We start from the raw sequence: 20510 nt of genomic DNA on the forward strand, positions 1-20510 counted from the left end.
GGCTTTGGAACTCTATTATTCAACTTTTGCTTTTTCTCTTTGTCTTTGAACTCTGACCACAACCATAACAGAGTGACCTTTTGTTCTTTTTTCTGGGTTATTTTGCTCTTGAATGTCTTTACACTGTAAAAAATTAAATGAAATAAAATTTAAAAATCGTCAGCCTAGGTTGCTGAAATTCCTCTAAAAAATTCCCGCTAACACACATTCAATCTTTACAGTGTACAATACTAAAACATTTTACAATAAGACACCGGCAGCTGAGGTTCCCAAACATTCCACTGTAAAATTATGAGTTATATGTTTTTGTCTTTTGTGGTACACCCTGTTTTAAAAAAATCATGCTAACCAGCAGTTGAGGTTGCTCAAATTTTTACCATAAAATTACAAGTGATGCATTTATTTTTACCTTGCAGGTCTGGCAGTAATCTGGTCTAGGTGTGGCGTGTGACGTCAGGAGCACAGCTTTCCAGGTAATTTCATTAATCACAGCTAATTATGACCCAACAAGTAGGGAGATTGCTTTCCCACATAGGGCCAGTTTGTTTAGCTTGCTTTCTTCAACGAAACAATTTTTTAACTACATTTTTATTTCTCACGTTATCTTTGTCTGATATTATAATGCGTTTTCTGACTCAAGAAAAAAAAAACCTGTCCGTCTTCTAATCACCTTAGTTGTTTACATTTTGCTTCAGACATACCTCCCTCTCCAAGTCCTTTTGGGACTGCATTGCTACAAAATCACCTAAGATCACCTATTCTCATTCATCAAAGCAACCTACAATTGGCCCACAGGGTGAGCAGCATTCAGCCATAAATCTAGACATGTCAGATGAAGCAGTCTGCAGCACTTCTCCCACCAATTATGTCTCAGGGAGTTGTGATACATGTAGCCATTCTAGTCAAAGCAAAGGAGGGACTTATTATGGCAAATCAGGTCATCCAAGTGATCTCAACCACTTCTGCTTGCCTGAATAAAAGACAAATGGCCGTCTGGAGATATTAGTAGTTTGACTTTTTGTGCTGAATGTTGGAAACCTTTATTGATAAGCTAAAACCCTAATATAGGTTAGTGTTCTCTAAGAAGATCTAGGCTGGGATAAGAGGATCTCCAGCACTCGGACACAGCAGGAAGCTCAGAGGATGGTCTGTTTCCCCCCTCAGCCTCTTTTACAACTTCACACGAAATCTATAATCAATGTAGCACTGCAGGAACAGCAGGGAAATGTGTCAGGTTATGCATACTGATGATGGGCTGGGAGGATAATTTTAAAATTGAGACATGGCCGGAGGGTATGCTGCCTCTGATCTCCACCCAGGATGCCTCAGAGAGATCCTCGGGAGGATGTTAAGGAGCACTGACTTGTGACGATCGCCATCTAGTGGTTCTGGTCCAGCTTTGCAGGTGGATCACAAAGGTGGAGCCACACGCAGCTGGGTGGGCGGGGCCTATAGGGGCCCAGGAGTGCTGCTGCTGCTGCCGCTGCTGCTGCTGCCGCGCGCGCGCCTCTGTCCGAGCGTGCGTCATTAGGAGGGGGAAATCCATCCAAAGCCACGCGTGTGTGAAACCCAGGAGCTGTTTGGGACTTGTTTTGACGTAAGTAAAAAGTTTGTGATTATTTTATCAGCGGGGTGAAAGCAGCTGCAGCAGCAGCGTGGCTTCCTCTGAGCCCGGAGGAAGCAGCACATGGACCGACCAGAGGCGGAAGGATCGTCCGGCTGATGCAATAAAACTTTCAGGCAATTCGGAGAAGCTTCTCCCCACATGAGCAGACTTTAAAAGAGGCGAAAGCGGCGCAAATGTGCAACAGGCTCCTGTCTGGAGGCAGCTGTGGAGCCGTTGTGTTGATGTTTACACTTTTAAAAGACCGAGCTTCAGCAGGAAGTGAAGCATTGCCTTTTATAGGAGCGCAGCGCTTGGGGTGAACCCGCATGAACTCTTAGTTTAACTCATGAAATAATCTAAATCTAGAAAACTTTTGTAGTTTTCTTAAATTTATCTTCATCAGACTTTGTACTTTGAGTAATCTAAAAATAAAAGTATGAGCTAAATTTATGACTTATTTATTTATGACTGAGATTTATGGGCCTCATCAATGTGTGCTACTTTAAGTTGACTAAGGACCTGAATATCAGCAAGGGACAGATTGAGGCAGAATTTCATGTGTCTGTGACAGTGGGAGCGTCCTGTCGCTGTGACCCGATTGATCATGCGCCCTGGCTACTTGGTCATGGCTGTTTGGCTGACTGGTTAATGTGTGTGACTCTCACTCTGAAGTCCGGGGATCGAATCCTGATTGGACCTTTTTTTTTTAATATATCCGCCACAGATCTCTCTGAAGAACTCACAGCATTGACGGCTTCAGCAACGCTTTGCCACTCTGTGGATTTTCTCTTATTTGTTTTGCAAACGCACTTCCTTTCATTTCTCCACCTCACCCACAAGTACCTCAATTTCTGCTTCAGTGAAGTTGTGCTTCCGTGATCTGCGGTAGCAATCGCTAATGGTGAAATGCTGCAACGAGCAGGCTTATATATATATATATATGCATGAGATCCACAAGGCACTTTGCATTGACCATTTATGGCAGAAAGTGGGCGTGTTGAGGGCGGGATGTGACTCAGAAACAGCTGAGCAAATTCCTAGAAAGTTTCTGATTTATGAAGCGTACATGCGTACTTCATGTTTTATAGGTCACAAACCTACTTGGCGTAAGTACAAATTTTTTGCTGAGCTCAATGTGATGGGACAGACAGTTCCGGTCTGGTCCCATCTCAGTAAATAGGCAGGTGGCTCGCATTAGACAGATAGCGGGGCAGGGCGAGCCATCCAATAAAAGGCTCCTCCAGCAGGACAGCTCTTGTGTGACACCTCAGGTGCTAGTGTGTGTTGAGACTCCAACTACAAGCAGCGATTTTGAGTACTCTCCCTCCTGTGTTGCTTGTGCGGCATTAGCTAATGCTCGTTGCTCCATCTTAATGTGTTTGGTATCGTGTGATCGCAGACTGGAGCTGCATATGCTGTTACAGCGTTAAACTGCACCCAGGTACTCCTAATCAGATCTCTGCCCGTGTGTGTGTGGCAGCCGTATTAAGGCTGGTCTGACTCAGCCGCGCTACGACCATAAGTCTTTGCCTCTGATTGGGGTGGGTTGAACTGATCCAGAGGGACCATGCCAGTTTGTTTGTTTGCAGTGTGGCTGCCCGTCTGTGTGCCGAGAGCCACTATTCTATTCAGCTTTGCCCGCAGCGGTGCCACCCAGAGTAGCGGAGCGTTTGACGGCGTCAGCGGTGCACTGGCCCTCCTGCTGCTCCATCTCGCCATCCCGCCGCGACCAATCTCCTCTCTAGAGCCGGTTGTGGGCCCAGAGGACTCCTCACTGCTGTTCTGTCCGTATGGATTTGTTTCGCCTACCTACAGTGATTGATGTTAATTAGTTGTCGGCGTCAGACGCCTGGTTGCCGGGGCAACCACCAGAACGCTCACAGGGTTGAAAGGAAGTATCCCGATTTCGTCTGTGTATGACAGTATTTTTTATGTTTGATTATTAGTTGGTGTGTTTGGTGTGTCTAAGTTTGGTCGGTTTAACGTCCTCTAGCATTCGTTGGCCCTAGGTCAACGTGGTTACTTCCTGTGGACTAACTGGAGAGAATTGAACGCCAAGCCCGTAAACTCCACCTGTATGGTTTTTAGCTTAGATTTTTAATAAAGATTTGTTTATCTGAAAGAAACCATCTGTTCCCATTGTGATCTTTTTAACCTACGGGCCCTCTACCCTTCCCTTCATACTTGCCACATTAAGTACGGTTTTACTAAGGATTCTATGCTATGTTTTATAAATTAGACACCCCGCCATTACGTGCATCTTTGTATATGGGACGTATGGCAGGGCTGTTCAATTCCAAGCCTCTAGGGCCGGTAACCAGCACGTTTGTTTCAACACACCTGATTTCAATCAGCAGGTGATTAACAGGCTGGTTAAATTTGGCACCACCAGGCTTCACACTTCTGTTGAACACGGATTTGGGTTGCCATTTCTTTCTGTGACCTTCATAACAAACTAAACAAAAAGGGGGAGTTTTGTGCCTCTGTGTGATTCTGTTGACTCACATCTTCAAACGGGTTTGTTAAAAAAAACTACCATTTTTTTCATAGAGTTAAAAATCCTGTTTTAACAATGTTCTTCAAATAAATGCAAATGATTTCAAGAAAGTAATTAAGTGTTATAAAGAGCAGTGTAGCCACTTGCCAAGAAACAGAAAATTTGTTGCTTTTTATGTGTTTGAAGAAGGAAAACGGTAAAAATACAAGATTTTTTTCTTCAGGTTTTAAAACAAAAGTTATTTTGACACAAGATTAATTAGATTTTTGACATTTTAATTACTTTGAACATTGATTTTTCTCTCATCTCAACTTAATTTATCTGTTATTCTTGATTCACTCATTTATAGTTATCTTTTTAAATGTTCTAACTCAAACTTATTTAAAATGAGTAATATTAGAGAACAAGGAAGTTGAATTCCAGTGTAGAGGGTTTAGCTGAAGAATAATGATTACCATGGTTGTTTATTTCCATTAAGTTTTATGTTTTATGATTTTTGTTTTCCCGCTTTTCCATCAAGAAAAGTTTTTTGTACATCGAGAGCTTTATGATCTTCAAAAATGGTTTCTTCTCCTTATAATTTGGGCCAAAGAAAGCTGTAATTGAAGTGAGTGTGCGGTTTTATTAAGTATAGATGGAAAATTGAAAGTCAATTTTCAATCTTTTGTTAGAGAGCAAGTCACCCCGAAATCAACTTTTTTTGCTGATAAACTATAAATGTCTAATCGAGCTGTTGACATGTGTAGTCAATAATCTGACACTTTACTTCATCTTAGTTCAAATTTAAATATTCTGCCTAAAACTGTCAGTGTTGCGCTCTCTTCAGGTAAAAACTTTGCACTACATTTGAATTCAAATCTGCATAGCTATTGGCTAAGAAGTACCCTATGATGTTAGCTGGTACTTAGGGCTGGGTGATATGGCCTAAAATCAATATCACAATATATTTAGGATTTCACCTCGATAAGTGGACGATAACTACAGGTATGCACAGAAACTAAAGCTGTCCACTAGATGGGGCTGCCACGTGTGTTACGTTGAGTCACATTTTTACGTGACTCAAGGCGGTACAGCTTCTTAAAGGGACTTGAATGTTGCCAACCTACACATATCTTTTAAATTTTTTATGATCAAATTTACTGACATGGGAAAAATGATCACAATAAGAATCAGAAATTTCTATAACAATACATTTCCGTTTTATTGCCCAGCCCTACTCGTACATATGATGTCACAATGCTGTTGTGTGTATTTGTTGGAGGCTTCGCCCTCAGTCTGCCAGGCATTTTTCAAACAGGAAATGGGAGTAAAGACTATAGGGGGTGATTTGCTCTTGAATGTGTTTATATAGAAAGGGCTGGTTTTGTGTGTGTTAAATGTGATGAAAACGGCATTTCTAATGCAGCAAATATTTGTCAGTCCACCAAAAGTTTGAAGTTCAAATCTGAAGACGTGTGTTTCTAAAGATGTGTCATCATATTGTTTATCATCAGTTAATATCTCTCTTGATATAAATTTTTGAATAACCTCAATTTGTAGAAAAGGCAAACAAACATTCTAACAGCCAATCAGGGGGCACATACGAATATTTCACTAAACGTCATGCTTAGGGATGGGTACCTTTGACATTTGAACCGATCCGGTACTAATTCCCGGTACCTACGAATCGACACCGGTACTTAACGGTACCAATTTTCGATACTTTTGAGTGTTTAATATTTGTAATTCTCTTTTATAATTAAATATATATTTTTCTCAATATATAACCATATTTGATAAATATCACGATAAATAACATACAACTGTATTTTAACATCGTCCTTGTAGTTTTATAAGTTGATAATTAAACTGAAGCAAACATCTTTACTATGAACTAAATTTACTGTGTATCTTCATTCCTTTTACCATCCTTTTTCAATTGATTTTTCCTACTGGGAAGTTAGAATTTCCGAGGAGAAAGCGAGCGCACCATTAGATGATAACAATGGTGGCATAGGAAGCTAACATATCAAGCTAACGTTATCTTAAACAGTTTATTTAACTGCTGGAGCAGATTTAAACGATGATGCCTCACACTTAAATCATTGTCACTGGTTTCATCTTCACCCAATCACCTGTCGCATTTAGTAAAGTGAAGCCAAACTTCAGAGCGCGTTCATGTTCTTCTAGTCTGAGTTTCGGAGTTCCGAGGAGAAAGCGAACGCACCATTAGTGAAACGGAAGCTAACAAATCAAGCTAACGTTATCTTAAACATTGTATTTACCTACCAGAGCAGATTAAGATGAGGATGTCTCACTTAGATCGTTGTCGCTGGTTTTATCATCACCCAGTTACCCATCACATTTAGTGAAGTGGACGCAAGATTTAGCTTTCGTTCTTTCTACCATGCTGCTCTGTTTACGACTGGCTCGCAGCGACCGATGACATAACGCTCTTGCGCATGCGCAGCTGTCTAGGCAAGTTCTCGTTGGACGGGTACTGAAACGAGGCACCGTTTCAAATGAAGTGAATCGGTGCTCGGTCGGTACTGTGGAATTCGGTCGGTACCTTAAAAAGTACCGAATTCGGTACCCATCCTCATGCTTTTCTATAACATTTTTGTAGTTATAAGTCACATTTCATGGATATTCCAAAATTCCAGTCCTTTTTGTAATTTCCTTAAAGCTCTGGTCTTTGACGTAATCAAGGAAAGGAGGTGATTTGGAAATCTGAACGGCTAGCTGTCATCCCTGCTCCCTCTGGGAGGAACTAAAAGCCACATCGCCTACCAGCAGCGCTAAAGGAGGAAAAAAGTTTTCAATATATTCCTGCTCAGACAAGCCTGATTTATATCCTCAGCCTTTATTGGGTTCTGCAGGAGCTGCTAATCACTCGTGTTCAATCAGGGTAACATCTAAAACCATCAGGAAACCGGCACTTGTGATGCTAGCACCAGGCCTACCAACTCTCACACATTGAGTGTGAGACACTTGCATCTTACTGCCTTCACACGCTCTCACGCCACACCCCCAATTTCTCACGCAAACAAGGCAAGTCCCCCTCTTGTGCATGCTCTCACGCAGCACACCCCTGTTAACGCTATGACTGCAAAACCACATTTAGGTGTAGCATATGGTTAAACGCTATGCTAATAATTTAGCTCCGGCACCCAAAAGACGAATCCCTTTTACATTTACCTCCCTCTTTTTCTACAGTTAGGTATACGTTTTCTGACTGACATTAATTCAACGCAGGTGAAGCATTTACTGTAGAAATAATGGACAAACCCTTTGCTTTGCCGTCTGATGTTTCTGAAGAGCAGAATTGAAGCCCAATGGGTGCCTCCCACCACCATCTTGACTACGTTACGTGCCTTTATGCTCCAGCAAAAAAACAAAAATAGAGCTGAAAGCAGAGCTGTGAGGATGACTGACTAAAAGAACCTCTGCGATGATGTAGCTATGAGCTAACTGAGCTAACAGATGTTGGCGGGCACTTTTAGCCAGAAGACAGCAGTTCAGTGAATCTGCTGCCTTCTGTTTTCTAGGTTTTTAATGTGAGACAGAGGCTGAGGCCTTCTCTAGAACAAGCAGGAGGGAAAACTGCTAGCTTTAGTACTGCTGGCACATCTGCTACATGTCAATCAAAAGCAGGCCACTCTGATTATACATACTTTCTACCTGATGAAAAAATTCACCCCCTCAGAGTTGTCATGATGGCAAACTTGATCTATTAAACCTAAAATGTTTTTGTTGTCCAGGCTGTAAACATGTTTATTTCTGCTGTGAAGTTGGCATTTTTAACATGGGAGTCAATGAGAACCTGCTCCTTTCTAGAGCCAGCCCCTAGTGGTTGAGGGGGGAACTGCAGTTTTGATCAGTTCCGTGTTTGCTTCACTTTCTGCAGGTGGAGTTTGCCCCTTGAGATCAGGTTAGCACTGAAGCTAGGGTTGGCGTGCTAAGCTAATGTGTCACCCCGTAGTGCATGCTGGGAAATGGGTTGCATTCTCATTGATCGACAACTTCCTCATGCGTAAACGCAACTCTATTGGTCACCACTTTAGGCTTGTTTAAATAATTGGTTTAACTGGGCCAGGGAAAGGACTTAGGGGAAATATAAATTAGGAAAGATGACCTTATGCCATGGAACAGGGTCAGATAGTCAAATTTAAGCATTCTGAATTAACTTTAAAATTTTAAACACACACTATAGTTTTGTACATGTAAAGTTGTTTTAATACCGCAAAAACACCTTCTAGCTAGCCTCATTCAGATTAGCCTTTGGTTCATATAGCCGGTTTCTTTAAACTGTTCATCTACTGCAGGCAGAAGAGTGTTTGAGTAAAATGTTTTTCTATCACGGTTAGTGTGTGTTTAGTTTATTAGTATTGTGAGAACATGACTTACTGCCGTTCCAAATTTACCCACACACCTCTGGTGATTCATGAGTGTGTTATGCCCTGTGATTGGCCGAGAGGAGGGCAGGGCCCCTTCCTGCCCACCCTCGGCCTGCCACATCATGCCCATTTTGCAGCAGAGCCTCCCGGCTGTTAATCACTTCCTTTTTGTCTGATCATATGAGGACACGTCCCCTTCGTATCACAGTTTCATTTCAACCTTTAATCGATGGTGAAAAATGCTCCTTTGCATTTCCACTTGTTTTTTTGGCACACGCTCGTCAGGTCAGGTCATCTTGACCTCCACACACAGCTCAGAACTGTTTTAAGCTGCGACTGAAGTTCGTTCATCCCACAAATATTTTCTGTGTGGTTAAAAAAAAGTTTAGATCTCTGTCCCTGTGGAAAATATTCACATTTCATCTTTTGTGGGAATTTATTAAATCTCATGCAAAGATTTACATGACAAGGATATTTTAAGTGTGTGTGTGTGTGTGTGTGTGTGTGTGTGTGTGTGTGTGTGTGTGTGTGTGTGTGTGTGTGTGTGTGTTGGGGGTGGGGGGTGCAGCTGCCTCTGAGGTCATGTGATGTCACAGTTCTATTTGTGAACCAAATGGCAGAATCCTTTGTACACAAAGGCATCAGTCACATGTCAGATCAAACTACGGCACGTCTTGTTGCTGCTCGTCTAAATGAATCGGATCCTTTATTCTCTACAGAAGGAGGATTTTTGTGTGTGTGTGTGTGTATGGGGGGGGGGGGGGTATAGGCCAAAACAGAAAAACTGAGTCAATCACTGAAGACTGAGGTCTCTGTGTTGTTCTGTGCTGCAGATGTGAGTACTTCTATAGCGTTCCCTGTTTTATTTATATTTTTTGACATGAAAAACGAAAATTCCACTTTCTAAAATTTTTATCTCTAATAAATGATCAAAGTCTTTTTTCTGACCTAATCACCTTATTAGTGGGTATTCATGAAGTTAAATTACACATTGGTTCCTCTCATGATGATAAATGTGACTCAGTGAAATGAAAATAACCCTAATTTGTAATCCTAACACCTTTTCTCCCCTTTTAACAGGTTTTATGTTTATTTTCGAACCTTTGGTTCGGACTACGAGGGACGATGATTCTGGCAGCGTTAAAAGAATTTGGGAAGCAGCTCCTGCGGGTGAAGGTGGTGGACTGCAGCGCGGAGGAGTCCCGGTTGGCACGATGCCTCAACACGTTCGACCTGGTGGCTCTGGGCGTCGGCAGCACGCTAGGCGCCGGTGTCTACGTGCTTGCCGGTGCCGTCGCCCGCGACACCTCCGGACCCGCCATTGTCCTCTCGTTTCTCATCGCCGCCATGGCATCAGTGTTGGCCGGCCTGTGCTACGCCGAGTTTGGAGCACGCGTCCCCAGGACGGGCTCGGCTTACCTGTACAGCTACGTGACAGTCGGAGAACTGTGGGCGTTCATCACAGGCTGGAACCTGATCCTCTCCTACGTTATTGGTGAGAATCCGACCAGGAGACGAGTTAGACGCTAATCTCCACTGGGTTTCAACGTGAGGACTTTTCTTTGTTCAGGGACTTCGAGCGTGGCTCGGGCGTGGAGCGCGACCTTTGATGAGCTGATCGGGAAGCACATAGAGAACTTTTTCAAACAGTACATGACCATGAACGCACCGGGAATCCTGGCGGAGTATCCGGACGTCTTTGCTGTCGTCATCATTCTCAGTCTGACAGGTCTGGAGCATGGCAGCTTTGTCTGTTTTAATGATTATTAATGATTTGATAGAAAGATTGTCTGGTTTACAGGACTTCTTGCGTTTGGGGTGAAAGAATCGGCCTTGGTTAACAAAGTGTTCACTTGCATCAACGTACTGGTGCTGCTGTTCGTGGTCATCGCTGGATTGGTTAAAGGGAACCTTAGTAACTGGTATCTGGACCCCAAAGAGGTCTTCAACACCACGGGAAACTCCAGCCTCAAGTAGGGATCGGTCTTCTAAAACGTATTCTCTGTTCAAGTTGATTATCGAGTATTCAAGCATTGTTTGGTTTTCCTTTCAGCGTGTCGTATGACTTGAATAAAAAGGAGCGTCTTGGTGACGGCGGTTTCATGCCTTTTGGCTGGACTGGAGTCCTCTCAGGCGCAGCCACCTGCTTTTACGCCTTCGTAGGGTTTGACTGCATCGCTACTACAGGTGAGGGGGGCTACGTGAAAGTAATACCGTGCATTACACTTTCAGCTCATCTCACATTCAGTTTTGTTCTGTTCACTTAAGGCGAGGAGGTGAAGAACCCCCAGAGGGCCATTCCTATCGGCATCGTGGCCTCTCTGCTCATCTGTTTTGTGGCGTACTTTGGCGTATCGGCGGCTCTCACAGTGATGATGCCGTACTACATGCTGGACAAGAGCAGCCCTCTCCCAGTAGCCTTTAATTATGTGGGCTGGAAGGGAGCCACTTATGCGGTGGCCATTGGCTCTTTATGTGCTTTGTCGACGAGGTAAGTGGGTCTCCAGCCGCCTCTCAGCACGAGAAGTCACCGAGGACGTGTTTTTGTTCAGCGGGAATCTTTAACATGAATAATTCACACCCGAAACGCTTCGTTTATCTGGTTGATAGCTGAGCTAGATGAGTTAAAGAATGGAGCACGTGGCAAAAATCATGATGTGTTTTACTTGTCAGATTAAAAGTTTCAACAAATAAAGATGTGCAAGTTTTATTATAACAAAAACATTTAGAGAGCTTTCTCCTTCCTCTGGAAATGTTTTTTTTAATGATTCAGTTCAGTCTAACTTCACTTTTTGACATAAGCATTTGTGTGTGTGTGTGTGTGTGTGTGTGTGTGTTCGTTCCACCTCATTGGGATGATCCCCCCGCCCTCCTCCAGTTTACTGGGCTCCATGTTCCCGATGCCGAGGGTGATCTGGGCCATGGCGGAAGACGGGCTGCTCTTCAAGTGTTTGGCTAAAATTAGCTCACGGACCAAAACCCCCCTGATAGCTACAGTAACATCAGGCGTAGTTGCAGGTGAGGCCCCGAAACTAAAACCCACTAACAGACCAGGCTTCCTATCAGGATCTATCAGAACTCTCGGCACACCAGATGTGTGAAGGAGCATAAAATCCGACCGTCATGGCTTCAGGTTTTTTTAACTTTAACTACGGTTGCTGGGAAGTGCAAAACACATTTAAAAAACACACTAAATATCTACTTCTCTCATTATTTCAATAATCTGCTCTGGTCTCTAGTAGGAATGAATGCCCTCTGACTTGTTGTCTGTAGAAAAAAGCTCTGGCGCTCCTGTTTCAGGAAGTAGAAGGTAGTCGGAGGACTAGGGGTGGAAAATGACAGGATGTGAAGTCTTACTCATTAATATTCATGATATGCAAACGTCTCGCCTCTGATTGGCCAACTAAATTGTGACTTGTCCATTGCTCTTCTTTCTAGGGTAAAAAATGCAACTTTGGTGTTTTTATCTCCACAAATAACACAAGTCTGATGAGTTCTGCTATGTGGTGCAGTTGCTAATGCTAATGTTAGCTTTTATTCGCTGAGATGCACTCAGCTCTTGGGGGCGGGGCCATAAAAACTAAATAACGCTGTGACGTAGAAGGGGCAGACTTCTTTTCCATTCCGTTTCTTTTCTGCAGCTCTTTCTGGTGAAGGGGCTTGAAGAAAACGTTTACGTAGAGCGTCCTCGTGCAACTCCGAGTGACTGATGGAACTTTAAAAAGAACAACGGTTTCTCAGTGAACGGGGCCTTTAACAGACCAAAAACCAACGATGGTCTTCGAGGAAAACAACTTCTCAGAACGGGATTAATGAAGTGTTTGAGGAAGTTGAGGACATTCCCTTTTCATTACTGTTTTTTCTGGTTTCGTTTCAATCAATCAATCAATCAATCAAAGCTTTATTTATAAAGCGCCTTCCGCAACCCTGTCAGGAAGCCCAAGGCGTTTCGGGGTGTACATTTGTGTTTGACACTTAAATAAAATAAAATAATTATAAAGGTGTTTCCTAAAGTATTAAATTTATCAAATGTCTTTTTTTTTTACTTTATGAGTGTGTTTTCTATGTAAATGGATTTTTTGAAAAGTGATTGTGTTTTGCACTAATCAGCCACCGCAGTTTAAAAAGCTGACTCTAGCATCTTGACAGTCAGGATTTAGGAGTGAAAACTGTTGTGAGGATCCAGAACATTCCTCCTCCTCCTACTCCTTCATCCTTCCCCAATTCTTTTTGCTGACGTGCATTATGACTCCTGAAGGTCTGTATCAGAGAGGGGAACACACATCCTCCGCCTTGGTGGTCTGGATTTATGTTGCTTAAATGAAGCCAAATGCAACAGTGCCCCCTTGTGGATGGATGGAGACGGGTGGCCATCACACGTGGCTTTAAGTACACATCTCCACTCCTCATTAATGTTGTTTCCCGCAGCCGTGATGGCCTTCCTGCTTGACCTGAAGGACCTGGTTGACCTGATGTCCATCGGCACTTTGCTGGCCTACACCCTGGTTGCCGCCTGTGTGCTGGTGCTCAGGTAGTCCTTAGGAATCTAAAACGTTAGGAGCATCTGCTGTTTCTGTGTGCATGTTTGAAAGTTTTGGTTCCTAAAGGTACCAGCCTGAGCAGCTGAGCGTTGCCTATGAGATGGCCAACACCCAGGACGAACCCGACAACACCGAGTCCTACAGCGAGGGCATTTCAGACATCTTACCCCAGTCAGAGGAAGAGTTAAACATCAGAAATCTGATTATTCCTCCAGTCAGCGAGCCGTCTCCTCTTACTGGCCGTGTGGTCAACGTCTGCACCAGCATACTTGGTGAGCATCACACATAGCACTGTGGAGAAGAAAGAACAAAAGATCGTAATCTGTGATCATCCCCCCCCCCCCCCCCCCCCCCCCCCGTCCAGGTGTTCTGGTGTGTGTTTTCAGTGTCGTAGCTGTTAAAGGTGGAACTGCATCCTGGTCGGTGTCTGTGCTCGGCGTTCTCTTTGTGGCCTCTCTGATCCTGACTTTCATAATATCCAGACAGCCGCAGAGCAGAGCCAAGCTTGCCTTCAAGGTGAGTGTGCACACACACCACTTTAGCACTTGTTTAGAGCCAGATAGATGTTGTTTATGTCAGGATGTACTAAAAAAGTTTTTAAATGGAAAAGAAACGTTACTAAAAACTCAACTTTTAATGTTCTGTAACAAGTGCAACCCATCACAGCGGGCACTTTTATCCGTGTAGAACGCCTTTTTCTATAATGTTTGTTGCCCCGTTAAGATCTTTGATAAAGTTGGGCTTTTGGGTCTGTGAGATTGATTAAAGCGTAAAGTTGCACCTCAGCTGAGGATTTGTTCGATGCGCGGTTAGAATGGTGTCTAACTCTGTTAGTTTATCTCTAATGTTGTGTGTTATCTCTGCTTTTGAAGGCTTTTATTACAAACAGTCTCTTTGTGTTTGGCCGCTGCTTAGTGGAGCTGCTGTTAGGAGAGCGGAGTCATTTAGAAAGCTGTGAAATTCCCGTCAGCCAACCCTTCCAAACGTTAAATGTGAAGCTGAATTACTAACAAACTGAGAAGAGAGCATCTCTGTCGTGGGAACGTGTATCGCTCAACGCAGCTTATTGCTTATTGCTTATTGAGCAGGTGAACGATTAGAAATATAAGTGAAAAAGCTACTTATAAATATATTGATGATGTCAACACGTTTCTTATCTGTGTGCCTCCTGAAAAAGTCCCGCTTTTGGGAAGACAAATGGATGAAATGACGCTTTTTAACACATTTAATCACGTTTCTTTTGTGGAAATCTGTTGAATGGTGCACAGTTCAGTATCAATAAATGCATTAATTATACAATTCAGTGATTATCAAAGTAAAAAAAGATGATTATTGTTTTGCTGAGCAAAACCTGTGCAAGCTGCGAGGTGAGATGAAACTCACTCCAGTAGCTCAGAGTTCATTTGTGACTTAATTTAATCATTAAAGACTAAAACTCCATAAAACTAAGAACCAAAATAACACTTCTCAGACCTCTGTATAAGTCATCTGAGAGTATTTAGGTTCCAAAATACAAGGTTCATTTACCTTTTTTGTGGTTTTTGTTTATAATTATCACTGATTTTCCTGCTTTTATTTACCTACTGTACTTAGATATCATTTAATATTTAATTTTAGGGATGTCTGATTTTATTAGATGAATATTAGACAAAGGCGAATCGCTCTACACAGAAACAGAATGAGCAGGAAGTGAAAACGAACCCAGGAACGAGCTCGGACGACGATGGCGTTGTGTGAAAGCCTCACCAGAATGATTGACAGTTATGCAGACTAATGGTTCAGATGATCCACCCGGAAGAAAACGATCCTCCTCCGTACCTTTAAAGCTGAATTAAAATGAATACATTTTCCCGTGCATGTTGGCATCAGTTGGTATTTGTGTCAGAAATTAAGAGTTAGACCATATCAGGATGTCGGATATCGGTGGGAAAAAAAGCCGATATCAAACATCCGTGTTTCTTTTTATACAGTTCTAATGTATAATCTGTCCACAGGTTCCTTTGCTACCTTTCATTCCCATCATCAGCATGTTTGTCAACGTTTACCTGATGATGCAGCTCGATAAAGGAACCTGGATGCGCTTCGGTGTCTGGATGATTCTAGGTAACGTTGGTCATCAGAAGGGGCCTCTCTGTCTTCTTCTGTTGTTATTTATTTATCTTTGTTATATATGCCTCTATGGGACGCAGGTTGTAGAGTTTTTATAGTTTTATAGTTTCCTTTAGGAAACTGCAATATTGTATCCATCCATCCAATGTCTGAGCCTGCTTTGTCCACGTGGGGTCGGGGGGGGATGGCTGGGGCTGGGGCTGGGGCTGGTGCCTATCTCCAGCGGTCTTTGGGCAATCAGGCGGGGTAGTACACCCTGGACAGAGAGCCAGTTCATCGCAGGGCAACTCAGAGACACACAGGACAAACAATCTTACACACACACACACCTAAGGACAATTTAGACAGACCGATCAACCTAACAGTCATGTTTTTGGACTGTGGGAGGAAGCCGGAGTACCCGGAGAGAACCCACGCATGCACAGGGAGAACATGCAAACTCTATGCAGAAAGATCCCAGGCCGAGAAGCGAACCCAGGACCTTCTTGCTGCAAGGCAACAGCTCTAACCACTGCATCACTGTGCAGCCGCAATATTGTATCTAAATGTTTAAAGAAATCTAAATAATTGCAGCAACAATGAACATTTAAAATGTTACTCTTATCAAATTCCTGAAAGAGCCAATTTTGTATGGAGAGGATGAGATTAAATGGTAAATGGCCTGTATTTGATATAGCGCCTTCTAGAGTCCTAGAACCCCCCAAGGTGCTTTACAACACTGACGGAGAGGACCAAGTCTTCTTTTTTTTCCTGTCATATTCGTGTCAGAAATTTCCCGGAGCACCTGTATTGGAAGCACGGTTGTCTTGTTTGTTTATGTGGATAAACGATGAACGTTTGGTGCTTTTCTGAGTCAGCGGACTCCAAGGCGCTTCACACCACTGTGACGCAATCATCCTCCCATACACGCACACTGGCGGTGGGAGGGGTGGAGCTTAAAACTTTTATACCAACACAAGTGTCCGCCCTGGGACTGGGAGATCGGGTTTCAAATCCCAGGTCGGGTCACACTAAAGGCTCAGCCGCTGCTGCAGCTCACCGCACCCCACGGGGATGGGTCAGATGTGTAATTTCACCGGTGTGTGATGATGACTGAGACTTAAACGTAACAAGTAGGGCCGGGACTTTAACGCTTTAATTATGATTAATTAATTAGAAAGAAATGACGCGTTAAAAAAAATTCACGCATTTAATCGCATTTCGAGCACGGCGGAACCTTTGCCATTGCACGATTTCCTCGTAGACCGAATATCACTGACACACACAACAATGCACAGTGCTAATGGCACTAAAACAGAATCAAAACAGAAAGAAGTTGCCTTGCTTGGACTGATGCAGGATTTAGGAAACCCTTCCGCCTCTTTTCTTAACCTGGAAAAGAAAAACTTCCAGACAACAACGGAGTCCGTGTCGCGGACATTTTTCAGAGATCGTCTCTGCTGCGGCTGCCCGGTGGCAACGGGAACTTTACAAAAGTTGCGGTAAGCTATATTTTTAACATTTACGTAACATCTGTGCAGCGCTGAAAGCACCAGACAGAATAATTCTGTGCCCTAACAGTGGTTTATGAAAGTAGTCAGACAAACGAGAGGCACCTGGCTGACGCTGGGAGAACACGAAGTGTTCTCACTACTCTGTAAACAATCACAGACAACGTGTCTTAAAGTTGAAAACAGAAGTTTAAGTTAAAACAGAAAGACTCTGAAACTTTTCTGATGATTTTCTAAACAATTCTGCCGGGGAATTAAATGTTTCTGAGACGAGTCACTGTTTAAACATCATCGCATGCATTACTATCATTAAGCAGCGAGGTGTGTTGAAGCTGTCATCAGCTAAGGGACGGATGCTCAAGTGCATCAGGGGCAGCGAGGAACGAGGAAGTTGTGATCAGGCTGGAGATCACACCAGATTCGCTGCTGCAGGCGTGAATCTGCGGGTCTGCAGCATCCCCTTCTTAACGTGACATCAGCACTTCCCATGCAAGGAAGGTCCGCTCACCTGTTCGTCAGATCATTATTTCCTCGCCATGATCTTTTATCATCCCATCATCCTCCAGTCATCCAACTGGAACCAGTTAGTGTTCCTGATCATTCTCAGAATATGCCATGCCTGCTCTGGTGTTGTCAGGATTTGATGTGGTAGGATGTTTTAGGACCCAAAAATGCAGAAAACCAGATGAACGAGGCAGGAGGTGGATGATGAAAATAAAATCCTTTATTAGGAGTAGTCCAAGAAGCAGGGAGCCCAAACCAAAAAATCCAAAAATCTAAACTGAGTAATCAAAAACCTTCAGAGAACTAGAAACACTGGAAAACACTGGAATCACTAGAAGCTAGGAACAGGAACGAGACGAGGCTGACAAGAACAACAAGCAAACATTAATGGACCGACAAGAACACAGAGACAAGGAGGGCTTATATAGACAGGGAGGAGCAATTAGGGAAACAGGAAGCAGGTGTGTGGAGTGAGGCTGGAGGGAAGGCAGGTGACAACAATTATCTGGATGGGGAAGAGAACCACTGGAGGGCAGATAAACCTAACACTATGTAAAACACAAAACTAAACCTAAAGACTAAGGGAAGAACTCACACAAACACATACACATACTGAGACACACAAACTATGAACTGGGGAACAAGAGGCTGTGGCTATAACTTAAGACACACAACAGAGATGCAGACAAAGGACACATGAGGGCGCTAAGAGAACACAAAAGGGAATCCAGAGAGGGATGGAGAAACATTAGGAGACACATGGGGAAAGACGCAGACAAAGGACACATGAGGGCGCCATGAAACACAAAAGGAGAACCTGGAGTGGGAACTGGAGGGCTGGGGAACAAAGGGACACAGAACATGACAGGTGTTAAAAGTTAGTACATTTTAAGTCCTAGATCATATTTGTGCCTGTTCTACTGTCATTTTGAAGGATTATTATTTATGTGTTTTTACTACATTATGAGTAGAAATGCTATTAAAAACTCCCAATTATACAAACAAGTGAAACTGGAAAAATTAGAATCTGGTGCAAAGTCAAATTTATTTCAGTCATTCAACTAGACAGAGAGACTATTTAAAGGCTCAGGGACCCTTTGCAGGTGTTTTCTATTAGTAATTATCAGTTTTAGTTGATTTGGGTTTTGTTTCATACCACACAGTGACATTTGAATAATTAAAATGCATTATTTTATTAAAAGATTTAGTTTACAGTAATAACCATGTCTAATGTTTGATTCTCTGTCTCATAATTTTAATTAAAAGTTTTGCTTTGAGAGCACATTTTCCTGAACAATTAAAATGTGATTAATTTAGATTAATTACAAAGCCTCTAATTAATTAGATTAAAATTTTTAATAAAGTCCCAGCCCTAGTAACAAGCCACAAGGGGGCGTTGTTTTGGTTCAACTTCCTGATTCTGTTGCCCAAGTCTGATCTCAGTTTCTCTTAACCGTGAAAAAATCTTTTAATTAATTCTTTTTCACAAACTTCAGGTTTCTTCATCTACTTTGGTTACGGGATTCGCAACAGCGCGGAGGCAGCTACGACCAGTTTGGACACCTCCATCAAAGAGGAGCCCATGACCACGGAGAAGGAGGCGTTCCTACACGACATCCAGAACTCCACCGCAGACGGTGAAGATCTATGAGGAAACCAGAGGTCCTTTTCTGGTCCCGGTACCGATAGAAACATCGAGTGTCGGTCCGATTTCGTGGCCGTGTACTCGTAAACGCGTTCCAATAACACCTCACTTTTTGGTTAAGTTACAGCAGCGGACAACAGCAGCAAACTGTAAAGAAGATAAAGTAAAAGTATTGGAAAGCAGTACATGGAAGTGTTTACAGGTTTGGCTTGGCTACACCTGAAATATTTGTTTTAAAGTGTCTGCACGTTTTATTTAGCCGCGTTGTGCTACAATAACAAAAGAGCCTTGGATAGCTTTGCATCAAACAGCAGGAACGACGGCTTCAAAACCAACTATTTGACTGTAGTCGAGGAAACGATTGATCCACAGGTGCTGCAAGGATGGCAAGCTGTTAAGTCCTATAATAACCACAAAAAAACATTCTACACCGAGGCATTTTATCGTAGTCGTTTCCCTCAAGGAGCAGCTGAGACATTTGGTGTCGGAGATTGTACTCAGTTCTTGTTATTTTGCACCAAGTCCAAATCAAATCTACGAAAAGAAATTTGAAAAATAACATTTTAGTCCAAGAGATTGTCAACTTTCCAGAGTAGCTCAAACTTCCTGTTTGAGACACGTCCGGTAGGATGCAGCTCAGCATTTAGATCGAATAAAAATGACAGAATAATGTACGTTTTTAGCTTATAGAGGATAAACTACAGTACTCGGCTGTAAGTACTCATACTAACAATGGACGAGCGTGGTGTCGGTGCATCCCTAGTTCTGGTCCGTGAGCTTCACTTTCCTTTAATTAGCAACAAGCCTCCTTTGTTTCTTCTGATTGTTGAAAGAGTGAAACAGTTTTTGAACGAAGAAGTGTTTCAGTTATTGCAGCTTTTGTGGTTTTAAACTTTTACTTGGTTACTGATGGAAAGCACAACTCTGAGTGTTTTATGCAATATTAATTATGATTCTGGTGATAATGTGGCTCACAAACCCACTGTGCTGCTGAGGTATACGAGGTACCCGTTCTGTGTACGGATGGGGAGACGCTTAATTTTTCAGTGAAAACACAAATTTACCAACCAAAGAACGTCAGTTTTGTCTCTAATTTTATATCTGGGAATAAAATGAGCTGCTAACTAAGTGTTTTCCTTCAGAAGGCTTATTTTCACCTGTAATATTTGTCACTTTTGTAATATACTATAAGACAACTGTGTGTTATTGTGGGGTTTTTTTTTGCATGTAAATTATATCATAGATGAAAAAAGCTACCTTCGTGTCATTTAAAATTTTCCGCTTCAGTGTTTTTTAATTCTTTAGCCTTTTTCCGGCTCAGACCAGGAACCCCCGCTAGAAACACGACCCACACGGCAGCTGAGATCTGAATGTTTTGTATCCGTTTTTATCAGGAAAAGAAGCTTTTTATCCAAGAGTGACACAGAAGTAGCTAAAATATAAACTATTTTTTTAGATAAGTAGTATTTTGTTTATTTCTTTGTGTGTGTGTTTTTTAAAGTTCCACCAGTTTCTGTTGTAAATACTCTTCGTTGTTCACGGCCACGGAAATGTTTAACCAAAAAGCCGTTTTTGTTGGTTTGGACACGTTTAGTGACTTTTTAAATGTGTTTTGACCACACAGCCTGTGTTACAGTGTTCACCTCCCCGCATCCAGATGGGCAGGAGCTGCATGCAGGACGGGTTTTTATTCAGCATGTGTCGACTTTGATTGGTGTTTTAGCAGCTACTGTTGTAAATAA

General features: G+C 42.7%; 1 protein-coding gene across 3 annotated transcripts; it reads left to right on the top strand.

Annotated features, from left to right (window-relative positions):
• The first annotated feature begins 1450 nt into the window (after positions 1 to 1450).
• LOC107380208 (high affinity cationic amino acid transporter 1) lies at positions 1451 to 19138 on the top strand. 3 transcript variants are annotated; one of them, XM_054742634.2, is made up of 12 exons: positions 1451 to 1597; positions 9560 to 9974; positions 10050 to 10208; positions 10281 to 10452; positions 10533 to 10666; positions 10748 to 10970; positions 11358 to 11497; positions 12908 to 13010; positions 13087 to 13292; positions 13385 to 13536; positions 15015 to 15123; positions 18620 to 19138. In XM_054742634.2, the coding sequence occupies exons 2-12, from the start codon at positions 9605 to 9607 to the stop codon at positions 18772 to 18774; spliced, it is 1923 nt and encodes a 640-aa protein (XP_054598609.2). In that variant the 5' UTR covers positions 1451 to 1597; positions 9560 to 9604; the 3' UTR covers positions 18775 to 19138. The 3 variants fall into 3 exon arrangements, with proteins under 3 accessions (XP_054598609.2, XP_070399649.1, XP_070399648.1); XM_070543548.1 differs by lacking the exon at positions 1451 to 1597 and adding an exon at positions 4039 to 4123; XM_070543547.1 differs by lacking the exon at positions 1451 to 1597 and adding an exon at positions 9215 to 9314.
• The last annotated feature ends 1372 nt before the right edge of the window (positions 19139 to 20510 follow it).

The sequence above is a fragment of the Nothobranchius furzeri genome, chromosome 13 (assembly GCF_043380555.1).
Source record: "Nothobranchius furzeri strain GRZ-AD chromosome 13, NfurGRZ-RIMD1, whole genome shotgun sequence".
Lineage (NCBI taxonomy): Eukaryota > Metazoa > Chordata > Actinopteri > Cyprinodontiformes > Nothobranchiidae > Nothobranchius > Nothobranchius furzeri.